The sequence below is a fragment of the Netta rufina genome, assembly GCF_964035555.1.
Source record: "Netta rufina genome assembly, chromosome: 1".
NCBI classification, from domain to species: Eukaryota; Metazoa; Chordata; class Aves; order Anseriformes; family Anatidae; genus Netta; species Netta rufina.
Genome location: NC_140123.1, coordinates 64260774 through 64276093, shown reverse-complemented (window position 1 = coordinate 64276093; position 15320 = coordinate 64260774). Strand labels below are relative to the sequence as shown.

The 15320-nt window shown below is 39.1% G+C and overlaps 1 protein-coding gene across 1 annotated transcript; it reads left to right on the top strand.

Annotated features, from left to right (window-relative positions):
* Positions 1–2835: 2835 nt before the first annotated feature.
* On the top strand, positions 2836–8700 carry SULT1C4 (sulfotransferase family 1C member 4; the record flags this gene model as incomplete). The annotated part of the gene is made up of 7 exons (XM_084287189.1): positions 2836–3007; positions 4702–4839; positions 6170–6267; positions 6618–6744; positions 7967–8061; positions 8257–8437; positions 8588–8700. 7 exons carry the CDS (start codon positions 2836–2838, stop codon positions 8698–8700), a joined length of 924 nt encoding a protein of 307 aa, XP_084143315.1.
* Positions 8701–15320: the final 6620 nt, after the last annotated feature.

The window sequence follows — 15320 nt, the reverse complement described above, 5'->3', positions numbered from 1 at the left end:
ACTCCGGGGATTACTGCATCATCAGGATAGTTGCATAACCAGAAGGATCATAAACACCATTTTGAATTAACAAATGAACCCTCACGTGTAGGTAGGAGAAAGATTAGCAAAATCAACACGGGCTTCTGTAGTGGGGAAAAGGGCAAGGCCTCTGATTACAGAACTCGAGAATAACAGCCACATAAAAATGATGTGCAAAACAGAAAAAGAAATATTAGGCCTTAAAGCATATTCTGTGCTTGTTCTGTGTTATTTTTTAGATCTGCTGTTGTCAACCTTCAGAACAAAACCACCATGTCAGAGCCAAAAAAAAGCCAATGAAGTAGTTGGCTTGAAACAAATCAAGAAGTCTTTTCAGTTTCTTTGCTTGTTTCCTGATTCTTTGGAAACTTTCCCTGAAATTGCATAGGGAATGCTGCCAGTTCATTGTGTGTGTGTGTCCAGCTCCTTGGAGGGAATCCACTAACCCTTTGCTATGACTTACATGGGAAAAGTCATCACCCCGTCCCTCTCTTTCCTCTTCTCTCTCACAGTTGCACATCTTCCCTACCTGTCATTCTGTTTGCAGTATCCTGCACTCACCTTCTCTATTCCTGTCCTCATTCTTTTATCTGCATAGCTTTACTATGTACTCCTCTGTACTGGGAGCCTATATATATCATTATATTTGAAGAACCAGCAATCCTGAACAGTCCATGTCAGCTCTGCTGGGCTTTGTGCAAAAGCCCACTTCACTAACGTAACCTGTAATTTACAAAATCTCCGGAAAGGGTAAACTGCATGTGGACTGAGGGGTGGATTGCTGATTAGCCCACCACACAAGGATCAGATTTGTGCAAGGATGGCCACATCCTCCTTTGACTGAGATGTATGAATAATCTTTTAAAAAATGAGATAACAGAAAGATTTTTTAGATAAAAATGTTGCCTGGCCACCCAAAGGATGAGCAAACAGGAGCTTGAGGCCTCACAGTGCTCACATGCCTTCAGTGGAACACAGAAGCGATGCCTGATAACAATGCTCTCTCAAAATATTTTCCCACTCAAACTTGCTTGAGTTCAGTTGGAGTGACCTCCCTTTTGCCTCAGAAAAAGGACAGCTTTTCCCAATGCATTCAAACATCTCAGGATGTCTGCACCAGCAAGGCACTAGATATTAAAGTGACATTGACAGTCTTTTGCAGCCGGTGTTACTATGCTGTTTATGGCTGATCTGGGGCATGCCATTTGTCTCCCAGAACCTGATCTACAGATAAGCAGGGCCTTAAATTTTATAAAGAAACATTACCTCATGTGCAGTGATCCTAAATCACCTAGTCATGCTAGTTGAAATATAACCCTGTCTAGAAAACTCTCTATATCAAAAACAACTTGTCCCAGCAATGAAACTGACCCCTGGACAGTTTAGATGAGCATTGTGCAGTATATGGTGAAAAATGAACCCAGTTTCTTTCAATTCACTCAGTCCTGTGGATCTTAGGTGTTTGCGAATAATAAACTATTCTAGCAACTTAGGTTAAACATTAGGAAAAACATAAATTATTCTGTAACTATTGACAACAACACAGACAAGTTAAAATAATCTTTCTGGAGGTACTAGCCAACATCTAATGCTGTTGCCAGCAAAGAATCATACTTTACATGAGAAACTAAGCCAGAAAAAAAAAAATGTTCAGGGGTTGTTTGGTGCTCTATTTCTTCCTTCGCTCTCCTCACACTCATAGGAGGAACAGAAACTCCACCCAAGTTTTCATCCTACTTCTGTCTGAAGATCCAAGCAGGTGCACAGCCATCAATACAGCCCAGGACTGAAGACATTCAAGCATGAGAAATTCTCTGCCAAGTTTCTTTCTCCTTTTTCTTTTTTTTTTTAATTTCTTGGGTAAGTGCCCAGACACCAACCCAACCTCTTGCTCTGCTCAACAGAATCCATGTGAAAACAGGTGTGAGTAAATAAGAAAATTAAAGGAAATATCTTGGCAATGTTTGCTGTTGAGATTGAAATCTGGCTTTTATCTCTTCTGACTGATATTCGTAATTGAGATTATTTGTGTAGCCTCCTCTTAAGCAGAATGTTCCTCTGACCAGATTCTGGAGCTCTGAAGTTTAGGGCTAAAATATTCCTCAAGAGAAATCCTGAAAACAGTAACTAGTTCCTGGAAAACTGCAAGATCAGCACTAGACTTTACTAGATCAATTTGAACAAGTAATGTATAACAACCTTTAGTTAATCATCTATCTGTTTCAGGTTATTGATCTGCAGCAAATTCAAATCTTCAGCAAAGAATCCTAAGAGTGAAAAGCTCCAGGAACAAAACACGGAAAAGCCCTGGAAATATTTTTTGTGAGTATGAGACCAAAAAGATACAATCAGAAGTTTCTGTTCTTCTTCTTTAAGAAAGAAGGGTTGGGTCCTATGTGCTGACTCCAGTGGGAGCTTTTAGTCTCTGTTCTCTTTTGAATCGCATCCCTGATGACTTTTTCTTGCCTTTCAAAGGCCACCAACTTACAGTCAACATTTTACACAGATATGTTTGCTAAAATATTTAAAGCTAGAAAGAATGTATTTTTTTTCTCTTTCTGTATCTGAGTATATGGAGTGTTTTTTAAAGATGCTGAGAGTTACCAACAGCAATATGCCAAGCACTTCTTAAAGATAGATCCAGATTTAAGGAGCCTAAATATGGACCCAGATAGGTCAAATCACAGGCAAAGAAATCAAAAGATATGGAATTCATTCCGTAAAAGAGAACCTGAGAATGGGTGAGTAAATTTGGGTATTTTTTTTCAGAGCAAACATTAATTTCCAAGCCTTTCATTCCTCATGCAGCACACAATGGCCCTGGATAAAATGGAAAAATTGAATCTGGAAGATAAAATGATTCGAACTGAGCTGCGTGAATTGGAAGGTATTCCCTTAACAGAACCAATATGCAGCATATGGAATCAAGTGTGGAACTTCAAAGCCAGACCTGACGACCTTCTCATTGCAACCTATGCAAAAGCAGGTTTGTGTGTAGAGGAAATTGAATAGAAAAGTTTGGGATAGTTCTTACTGTTGGAATGGAAAACTATATTTTTCTATTGTGACTGATAATTTTTAATCCCAAAATAGACTTATATTTCAAAGATGTGAAGCTCTGCCAGATGTGGTAAGCTACTTTTGACTTCTTTGGCAGAACTAATATCAGTGTATTACTATTGAGGTTCACACTATCAAAGCCTAATTACATATTTCCTTTGATTTAGATTATATACATACATATTAATGTATTATAGAACTTTTACAAGATTTAAGGAAGCTTGGTACAAATCATCATTTACTAAGAAATAATAGAAACCATTCAAGTATGAATTGTATTATGAATATGGCAAATGACTTGGTGTAAACCTGTACTGACACCTGCAAATGGCTTACTTATTTTAAAGTAATAACCAAATTCACTTAATAATTTCAGCCATTAAAATGCCCACCATTAATCTTAGCTATCTGGTATTTGTATTTTTATTTATATTTATAAATTGGACACAACTCATTAATATTTCTCTTCTTCATTAGGCTATTTATATTTATATAAAGGAAAACAATGAGTAAGAAACATCCAATATTAATCTTGGGTGAACAAAAACAGTTTATAGGATTCAAGAACAGACTGTGTAACATTAGATGATCACAAAAAATTAATGACTTGAATTAGAAAGAATTTTTAAGTGTTGTTTCCAGCAGAGGAAAAAAAAGTAAAATCATTATTACTGAAAATTAATTACTTTTGAAGGTAGGAAAAAACAGATTTTGCTGAAAGCTTTTAACTTATTTTGGGTATATTGAAAGCAAAGACATGCTATTTTAATCAGTCGGGATTAAAGTATCTCAGCCATTGAACTGAGAAGAAATAAAGTTAGGAGTCCATTTGACACTACTTTCTATCTGCCAGAGCTGCACCCTTCAAGCATCTTATTAAGGATTGAGTTTCCTGCCCACGGTGCTTTCTAGAACATCCCTTAGTCTGTTCCCTAGATGACCTGACACAGTACCTGAGATGAGATGTAGTTAATCCAGTGACCACAGCTATAGGGGAAAAAAGGCACCCAAGGGACACAATTTGGTATCTCTTACAAGACGTTGCATTAGCTCAGGCAGATGAAGTAAAATGTGCTGAATTTCATTAAAGCATTTCAAACAGGAATATTGAAAATACTGCAACGTTTTCATACGACTTTATTTCATACAGTCAAACTGTATGAAATTTTTACTCACTCAAAGTTCAGGTATTTAATTTTTTCATTCAAATTTTGAAAAGAAGAAGCTGTATTAGCTGTTTTTTTTTGTTGTTGTTGTTGTTGTTGTTTTAAGGGATGAAAATTGGGATTTCAAATTTTCAAATACTACAGTCTCCAAATTGTATTATGTGAGTTTATCTCAGAGCTTTCCTCATTACTGTAGTAGTAGTGGAGGGTTTTTCTGTTGGCAAGAATAAACCTGTCCAAAACAGAATCTCAGAAACATGTCTTCAGAAATGACCTGTGCATTCCTAGTTATGCATTTTTTTTCTCCATGATTATCTCTTTACATTTTGTCAATCATGTGCTGTGCTGTTCCTTCATTCTTTGAAATGGTGTCCATCCTTCTGGCTTTCAGTTCTCTAGCAGAAGAGACTCTCATCTCTCCCTGGGAGAAATATCTAAACATTGATATTTTCAGGTACCACATGGACACAGGAGATAGTGGATATGATTCAACAAAATGGAGACATTGAGAAGTGTAGACGTGCCAGTACTTACAGACGCCATCCTTTCCTTGAATGGTATATGCCAGATCCTTCGCCTAATGGTTACTCAGGTGAATATCAAAGAGAATAGGCTTGTATTTCAGACAAAATGAAGCAAAGCAAACATCCAGAACTGATGCCACATTTTTTCTGGGGAAGGTCCCGCTTTCTCTGCCCCTGCCCTAAGTGCTATGTCAGGCATCAGGGCACAGTTCAGCTGGCTTAACACAAACATCGAGCACTACTCAAGCCAGTGCAAGGCTGACAGATAGGGCACAGGCCCTGCTGAAGACCATGCTGGTCCAGAACATCTTCTGAAAGCTGCATACGATAGATACTCACGGCACCTAACACAGCAGCAGATGGGCATCACGTGGCAACATGGGTGCAAACTGATCCCCATCCTGTGACTAGGGGCAATACGGAATGGAAACCTATGTCTTGGATATATTCCCAAAATGTGGATGATGTGTTTTCTGTAGGTTTGCTAATTGTTTTAATTTGCTATTGTTTTAAGTAACTGCTGTTAAATTCAAGGGTCTAGTCATCACAACAAGCTACCGGGCATTCAGGGAACTGGCAGGCCTGACTCTGCAAAGACAGCTCCCTGCAAGACCCTTCCCCCAGCAAGGGACTCCCATCCCACACAAACCATTAAGGCAGACTCTCTTCACGTTTGAAGCCAAAAAGCTTGACTGACTGCAGCAGAAGTGCTACTTTTTGTCTTCTAATCCAGACTGTGTTGACATATAGAGAGACACAAAAAAATGATAGAAGTTGACAGAGGATGCTAGCAAATAATTGAAAGAGGTCATGACAGACATTTAAAGTTGGGGAAAAAATAACATATCTCCACATATCCCCAGATATTCTCATAGATTCCCATATATCCAGAACTACTCACAATCTACTCTGCATACAATCTGAACTTCATCCATCATTCCCCCAGCTTCTCCTTGCGTGCTATCCAGAAAGTCTAGTCAGCAGAGTTATTCTCATTTCCTAGGAAAAACAAACAAACAAAAACAAAACAAAAAGCAAACAAACAAAATAAACACCTCTTATTTGCAAAGAAAAGGGAGATCATTAAATATTGTGGAGGAAAAATATTGGGTGGGTAAACATAAATTAGTACTCATTATTATCCTTTGGGATGCATGGCTTAGACATGGGTCCAAGAAAGCAAAGTGAAGATATGAATGAATGTTCTCCCTTTTCTTCTTGAAAACATAGGTACAAAATCCTCCAGAAGCACTGAAGGTGCTTATGCAATGTTGTCTATGTTACACTGCTACCTAGTTGCTTTCAAGAAGACAGTCAAAATCCCACCTATGAGAGTAGCAAAGAAGTGCTAGCAGAATTTAAAGAACAGGTCAGTTCTCATAAAATGTTATTTCACAGGCCTGGAGTTAGCTGAAGCTATGCCTTCTCCACGAACAATGAAAACTCATCTTCCTGTGCAGATGGTGCCCCCCTCCTTCTGGGAACAAAACTGTAAGGTAAGGTTGAAGAGGTAGGACTCTGCCTACTTCAACTGGAAAGAAAGTGATATAAAATGGGACTCAATATGGTTTCCAGAGTCTTTGTGAAAACTAAACGTCTCCTCGCCTATCTTCCCTTTATTGTGCAATGTCTGTGGGAAACTAAAGTTATGACTGAATTACCTAAGTTGGATTTCAGAGAATGGCAGTTTCAAAGCAAAATCTCTTAAGCCTGTCACTCAGGCTCCAAGAGAAAACACTCTTGCAGTTTTCTCTCAGGAGAGGCTCAATATCTATGTCGCAGCCATGTGTAAGCTCATATTTCTCTCTCTCTTTCTCCCTCTCTCTCATTTTCATACTCCATAAAGATAATCTATGTGGCAAGAAATGCAAAAGACAACCTGGTGTCATACTACCATTTCCACAGAATGAATAAAGCACTTCCTGACCCAGGAACCATGGAAGAGTTCATGGAGAAATTCATGGCTGGAAAAGGTGATAAATTGCAATCAGTTTTATAAGAGATTTTGTTCATTTTTAAAAATGCACGACACTGATTTATCTATTTCAGCTACAGTTTGAAATCCAGTGCTGACACTCTGTGGAAGAATATCCACTAGAGGTGTTCTAGTAGTAGCTTCATTCAGAGGGTTTTATAGTACCGAAAAGGTGAATCTTATCTTTAAACTCACATTTTGAAAAACAATTGTTGCTTTTTATTCCACTATCATTCAAAAACATATATGATGATTTTAAGGTAATCTCTTCTCTCTGTAAGGTTAAAAGAAACCTGCTTGGAACACAGCTGGGAAGAAACAGCAGCTCAATGGCTGTATTCTAATGTGACACACAAGAATGTAAAATTTAATTTTGTATAGATTGTGCAGTATGAATTTGAGCTAAGAACGTTTTTCTACCTCAATTCACCTGTCTAAAAATCAGGCATCTGAACAAAGACAGTCGTCTAGCTAAGGACAGACAAGCCCAGAAACTGATTCTTCCTCTTCTAAAAGAGATGCTGATATCCAAAAAATAAAGGCTGACCATTTCAGTTTGGGTCAGTAAAACTTCCATAGGTCCTTTTTTTTTTTTTTTTTTTTTTTTTTGCCACCACGTAGGCCTAGAAACACCACTGTCAGGACCAGCGTAAGAGTCTCATTTCTAAATGAGAACTTGAGTCTTGTGTTTGATGGGCTGAGCTTGTGAGCCCTCTGTCCCAGTGCAGACTTTTATAATATAGGAACCTCTGTCCGAGCTAGTCATCACGGTCTTGCTGGAGAGAAACAGGCACTTCTGATAGCACACTAAATAGTTAAACCAGTTAGGAGCACAGAATAATGCAGGTGGGAAGGGGCCTTTGGTGTCTGTCTGGTCCAACTCCCTGCTGAAAGCAGGGCAAATTAAAAGCAGTTTTGTCCAGTCAAAAACATGAGCCACATTCTGGAAATGTCTCTTTCTCTCCATCAAAAGGGCAGCCTAGATTTTTCACTCAGATGTAAGCGTCTGCAGTTAGACATCAATCCTGCTCTGAGCATCCATATGCCTAAGGGATGAATGGCATGAGTGCTGCATTCAGTACAGAGCACAGCAGTCATGGCCACAGTGATTCAAAACCAGCTAGGAAACACCCAGACACTGGTTATGGAGGGAATGTGAGGGCCATGGGTACCTAAAGACAGATTGGGCATTTATAGAGGCTGCTGCTCTTCTTTTTCAGTGCTCTGGGGCTCCTGGTATGACCACGTGAAAGGCTGGTGGAAGGCAAAAGACAAGCACCGTATTCTCTACCTCTTCTATGAAGATATGAAGGAGGTAAAGACTGAATGTGTGTTTACATAGCTTTGCTTGAAACCTGAAAGTTCAGTAGATATAATCTACACTCAATAGTTATCTATTATAACATTAGCTGTATCAGACTTCTCTCCCTGGCAACAACCACAGTGTTAACACTGTGATTTCCTTCCTTTTCTTGGCTCAGCATCTTACCCCATTTTCTTCTCCCTGCAGAATCCAAAGAGAGAAATTCAGAAGATTATGAAGTTTATGGGGAAGGACTTGGAACAGGAGGTTCTTAACAAGATAATCCATAACACCTCATTTGAGATAATGAAGGAAAATCCCATGGCAAACTACACTAAGGATTTTGTGGGATTAATGGATCACTCAGTTTCCCCATTCATGAGAAAAGGTACTGAGGTTTATTACTGGCATCAACTCACTCTTCCTGGTTGTAATTCTGCCTTGAAATAATCCTTCCCTTCAACTACAATCCTCTAGTAAGTCGTGGCTAATGGGCTTCAAGAAATACTCGTAATTTTTATTTTTATTTTTTCCATAGGAGTTGTCGGGGACTGGAAGAATTATTTCACTGTGGCACAAAATAAGAAATTTGATGAGGACTATAACAAGAAAATGGCTAACACATCTCTTGTGTTTCGTGAGGAATTGTGATTATTAGTAATGGGAGTTATTCTTTATGATCTATCGGCCTTTCCATTTTATGTATTTTGCTTCTCCTTGTGCCCCTAATGTTTCAATATATTTCTTTCACATACTACTGATTTTTCATTATGATGAGAGTGCCCAAATTATGAGGAAGTCTTGACTGGTCTATCTGAAGAAAATAATCCCTCTCTGGATACTTGTCATTCAACCCTCCCACAGTAACTTTTAGCATTAACTAAAATATTTCAGACATGTTCTGAGTTTGTGTCTTTATTAAACTGCAGCTGGCATTTTCAAATCAACCTGGCAATTTCAAATGAGAAATTAGGAACAAAAAAAAAAAAAAAAAAAAAAAAGTTAAAAGAGTGCACAAGGTATGGGCATTATATGTCATTCCCATAGTGTGCAAACAGAGCAACAGAATTGCAGAAAGTAGAATTTTTTTTTTCCTTGCTTTAAACTGGACATCATAAATATCATTGAGATGAAAGCAACATTTCCAAAAACACCAAATACCCATTAATTCCACTGACAAAACTTGCTAAGGAGCTATATAGAGGTGTTTATCTGTATTCCATCTGTGGAGGTAGTCGTTCTTACTGCATCAAGTCAAGAAGCTCTTGCCATTGTTGCCTTTTGAAACGGATATCATCAACTTCTGTAAACATCTGGAAAATCCTGAAAGTTGCTATGAAGCAGGACAAGAGTCATTGCAGCATACACTTGCCTCTTCTCCACCTTTGCAAATGCGCAAATCAAATGTATCATTACCACCTCCTCCTCCTCTTTGCTCTTCCCTTGACCAAATATGCAAACAGCCTAATGAGGACTTTTAATTGCAATAGGGCCTGGCCAATATTATCATATAATGCCTTAGCATTAGCACCAGCACTGTAGCCATACTTTGGTAGGAAATTAATTTAAATGATCTATAGGCGTTTCTATAGGCATAAACAACTGTTACCAATCCACTTCTGAAGAGTTCCTGTTTAACTGCATTTACACTCTGAATGCCGGGGGAAAACTACATGGACAGCCACAGCTGGAGGAAAATTCTGTTTTAGTCTCTATAGCTAAACACAAAATGTTTGCTGGGGGTATTTTCTCTTTGGTCTGTGGAAGGTTCCTGGGATTTAATAATAGCAGCCACTAACAGCACACACAGACCATTTCAGGCTAGCGATTTAATCTAAATATCTAAATTGAATGCCGTTCTCTAAAGGGCATCAATATCAAGTTTAGAGACAAATAAAAGGCTTCCCATTAAATGTGGAAGTTACATTGTAAGCTCCCAATCCAATGAGTTTCCCTTAAAAAATGCAGGAAACACTGGACCTAGAAGCAGGCATTTGCTATACAAGTGCAAATGTAGGTATTGGGAGGGCTTTAGGTCAATGGAGATTCCTGCCTCCATAAAAAAGACGTTTCTGTAAACCAACTACCTGAGAAAAAATCACCTGGCAGAGGTGCTGCTGTTTGCAGCAAAACTAAATACGAGCCTGGGAAGCTTTCTGTGGCTTCTCTAGTTTTTGTTCATTATTAACTTGCTGTCACCAGAACGAGGAAAAGGCGTTGCCTGTTCTATGGCATTTTTTCATTCTCTTGGGTCACTCCATGAAATGACATGAGTCAGCTGTTTGTCAATCTAATCCTCGTTCAGGGTCACAGGAGCCATCAGTAAATGGAAAAAATGCTTAACTTAGTAGTTGGGTGACATTTTAGCAGCTGAGCTGTACGAAAGGTCACATACATAGATGACCTATTTGTTCCTCCTTTGAAATCTCTCCATCTATTAGAAGGACAAAAATGCTGAAGGTGACTGCGGCAGGGTAAGGGTGATAGAGGCTTGAGTTATATTGGCTAAGTCACCTTTACTCTCTCTTCCTTAGGTAAACCTTCACCCAACTGGAATTCAGCTGCTCTGAAAAAAAAAAAAAAAAAAAAAAAAAAAAAAAAAACAGATAAAAAGTAACACCGGTCAGAGAATACAATAAAGGGAAAAAAAAATAACAGAAAGAAGAGAAGCAACTACTGGATATGTGGGTAAATAAAAACTAGCTTTCCTTACCCTGTTGACATTATCCTTACATATTATATATATAAATTCAAAGACAGAAATATTAACCTTTATGTCAAAATATAGCAGGCCTGGGAATAGAAAAATGGGGTGTTTCTGCCTTTTATGCTCTGTTAAGCCAGCACAGCCGACACAGATCAACCTGTGGATTCAGTCATAATTTGTAATGTGCTATTAATTGAATATTAATTCTCTGTAAAACTACAGGGAACAATGAATTGTTGTAAATGACAGTAAGCGGATCTGTAGTTATTGGGAAAGTTTGGAAAAGGGGTTCCAAAAGTTTGGGAAAGGGTTTGAAAAATAGCTTGAAAAAACAGTGTTTTGTTGTCTGTTATCACAGTATTACAACAGAGATGTGCGCGTGCTTCTGGGCAGATAACTGGAGGGTGCCTATATCTAGAGTGCCTTTAACTTCCATATCTTTATGTTTGTCAGCTGTTATGCACAGAAGAGCCTTAAATGATGTATTATACAGAGACTGTTCACTAACAGTGGCTTCAGGGGGTAAAAAGCTTAATTTATTTTGATACTGTAAATCGATGAGCATCAGCAGAAGGAGATTTTGTACATATTTAACTAAATTATTTCATGTCAATCTGAACTACTGTCAAGCTTCTGGTGCAAACAAGTAACTCTCTATTTACTGTGGTGATAAAACTCTGTACAGAGCTCCAGTCAGACATATGCCCCGAGCATACACTGGTGCTTTATTTTTGTCCAGTTACCCAGAAGTATGGTTTTACTGACTTTCTTACAGAGGTGCAACTTCTATGTCAGCTTAAATAGGACTCGTGTCAGTTTAGCTGAATGCAACCCCACAGCAACTTCTTCAGTGCTGCTTGTCTCTTTTAAGAAAGTGTACCAGCAGAGTTTTAATAGCCAAGAAACTTTGTTATTAATCTCTAACAAATATCTGAAAATCAGTGTTCATTAATCCATGTAATCTGTTTGCATGTGCCTGTTTTGTAGCTCTGCACTAACAACTACCAGAACAAATCCCCCTGCTGGAATTAATGAAGGTTCCTGCTTTGATAGAGAGTTTTTGCCAGGAATTGCTATATGAATTCCAGGATAGTCGTGATCTCACTGTACCTTGACTGTCTTTAGGAACTAGGCCAGCCGTTTTACTTTCAGGTGGAAGGCATCCATTTACAAAGCAGAATGGGAGAAGCACCAAGCTTAAAAATAAATAAGCAAACAAACAAACAAATAAATTAGAGGCAGAGAAGCAAGCTGTTCTATCTTAGCTAGCATTCAAAGACGGAGGAACACTGCTTTACATTCCACTAATTGTACTGCAGATGATTTGCTTCCTGCTTTGGATTGAAAGTTATTGTTTATCCAGTAGGAAACCGACCATTGACAGAGACTAGTTTTTATACCACTTGTCCTGTCTTTACAGGATAAGAATATATTAGCCTATAATGTACACAATTTAAAATTTTTTATAATGATCAGATTGGGAGTTAGGAGACAGAAAGAGCAGCCAGGCATTGGGACGGGTTACCCAGGGAGGTGGTGGAGTCACCGTCCCTGGGGGTGTTCAAGGAAAGGTTGGACCTGGCGCTTAGGGACATGGTTTAGTGGGTGACATTGGTAGTAAGGGGATGGTTGGACCAGATGATCCCGGAGGTCTCTTCCAACCTTACTGATTCTATGATTCTATGATTCTATGATCTGTGTCAACGTGCTCAGAAGGAACCTTATCTTTCCAACAAGGTTAATGATTAATTCTGGAATTTTCCAGAGTTTTGCTAACATTGTATTTCAAACCTGGACTGAAGCTTCCACCCTGCTGTCTTTGATGATTTAGACAAGCCCTGGCTCAGTGCAGGCTATAGGTGAGGGAGGCTAGAAGCACAATGAGAGAGAAAGTCTAGCCCTCCATACTCGTAGGATGCAACCAAACCAAGCCTCCAGGCCTGAAGCCATGGGCTTATGCTAGATAACCTGTCTCTGCCTGCCCTCCAGACCAAGCACAGACTTAGGCACTGTGTAGGTGGACCAGGAATGTCGTCATGCAGCAGTGTCCCGTGGTTAATATTGAAGAGGCAAATCAGTCACGGATCATTTTCTAGAAGGGCCTCAGCACAAGCTGCTGCAAGGGCAGGTGGTATTTATAAGCAGTGTGAGCACAGACTGTGTGAAGGCTCACAGTTGAATTATGCACATCTAACCCATTCGTGGAGACACAGGGATTATGTCAAAAGCAGGCCACTCAGGGTCCTTCTCTGGCACGGGCAATACAGGTAGCAATAAAGGGGCAATATAGGTAGGGTCTGAGGCTGGACATCTGAAAATAAGGAAGCTATTAAAAAAAAAAAAAAAAAAAGATAAAATTGGGCCTCTTGATTCACAATAACCTGTTACTGTGCCAATAACCCACAGTAATCTGTATTTGCTACTATTTCTGTTTGCGGTTCGAAGAGCTTTTACGTTCAGTCAACAATGGAACAGTCTTCTACAGCCAGACCCAACCCCAGGTGCTCAAACAAAATGTTAGTTTCCTTGTTTAATGATAACCTTTAAACAGGCTTGGTGGGCTTTGCAGTTTAGTAATAGAACACCAGACTGTACCTCTCATCTCTGCAATTTCAGAGCAGAATTAAGAGCTACATAAACTTTTTTTTTTTTTTTTTTTTAATACCTAAGGAAACCCTTCACACATAAAGTAGTATAGAGATAAATACAGAGGTCAGTACTGCCCCTGCATCCTACAAGCATTCAGAATAGTCTCCCCCTTCACACCCTCTTTAATTCACTATATCTGTACAATTTCATTACAGTGGGAACCTGCTAAACCCAAACCCACGTCAGTATGGCCAAAGAATTTATGGTTCATTTGCACAGGGCAGGGAGAATACTTTAAGTTGCCACACAGGGGTGAATAGTTAACACACTGTAAATTCATACCCTGCCTTCATTTATATTAATTTTGCATGTACAGAACCCACAGAGGTAACTCAAAGCAAGAAAGTTAGCTTGTCTGGAGTGGTTCACAAAGGAAAGTTTGTCATCCACAGAACTGGCAGGAAAAGCAGATTCTACAGAGCCAGTATTTAAAGCATTAGCTCTGCAAGCTGGAAACATTCCTCAGGTGCAAAATTACAGTAATTTTCTCATTTTGTTCTCTTCAGAACATTCCTGCAGGTCTAATAATTCCAATGCTACTGAACAAACATCTACACACTGCTTTAGTGGAATAACCAACCACAGTCCTGTGGAATTTGGCCTTTCTATGAAAGCAGGATTTAAAGTTTGTTATCCTCTGCCTCCACACATCTCATAAGCCTCCTGGCAATCTTGTTTTACATAAACAATGCTATTTAAAAAATGAGAACTAATTATCTTTACAAAAATAATAAAATTACAGAATACACAGAACACATAAATTATTCTTGTTTTTCTCACTTATCTGGTCCCAAATTAGCTGCATAGATGCAATTTTACTGGCTCCTTCTGGATAGATAAGATAAGATTCACAATCTGTTTAAGAAAATTATGTAAGACTATTGCAGATATGAATCAGCATTTTCCCCCAAAAAAATATGAAGCAACTTTACTGTAAGAAATACTTGGTTTTAACAAATTGAAACAGTCAGCAGTCAAAATCTTCAATGCTTATTGTTTTATTTATTTTAGGAAGAACTACTACTTCCTATACAGGATGCTTTGCAATTTCTGTTGCAATTTAGGACCCAAAGGAAAGACCTTCAAGACTATTTTATTTGCCAAATGTAGCTAAGACCTCTTGCACAAAATGAAGGGGGATGGCAGAGTGAGAACTGGCCTGACAAACATATACCCCACAGGAGTAGGGAGCTTTGTCAAGGGGTGAGTGCCTCCAGCTAGAAACAGGTGGTGTCAGCCTGTGATGAGTGAGCAGGTAGTTCAGTCTCTTCAGTACAAAGAGATCAGAAAAACCTTTGTGCATCTGCCTTGGCCAATCTCCAAAATCATTTTCTGCATAGTCAGGTGATGACCCAAGAGTTGGATCATAATACATATTTTCAGAGGACAGAAGGCAGGAATGCATTTGCAGAAACATTGTTTCTCTGGGGTTTTCCAAAAAAAAAGCAGCTAGGCTTTTCTATAATGTTCTCTCCAGACATCCAGCTTCAGTCAGAGATGGACGTGGAAGGACTGAGCTGTGCAGTATGGCATAGTTTAGGACCAAATGCTATGGCCACAAGATGGTTTGGCAAGGACTCTCTCCAGAAAGGCTCTTCTTGAAGTTGCATGAAACCTCCACCCTAGGCTGTGGCACCACAGGCTTGGGTACCCAGTTCAGAGCATCCCAAAGTGGATGAGGAAAGAGTGGGACTTCTGAGGAGTGTAAGGATGGAAGTTGTGGAAAAGCAGCTTCTGGTGGTTTGGTTATGGAGATCTGTTCTTGGCCAGCAACCTCTGTGAGAATAAGATTTAGATGTAGAGCTTAGTGATATGGTTTAGTGGAGGACTTGACTTGTTAGTGTTAGGTCAGAGGTTGGCCTCGGTGATCTTGGAGGTCTCTTCCAACCTAGGTGATTCTGTAATTCTGTAACAA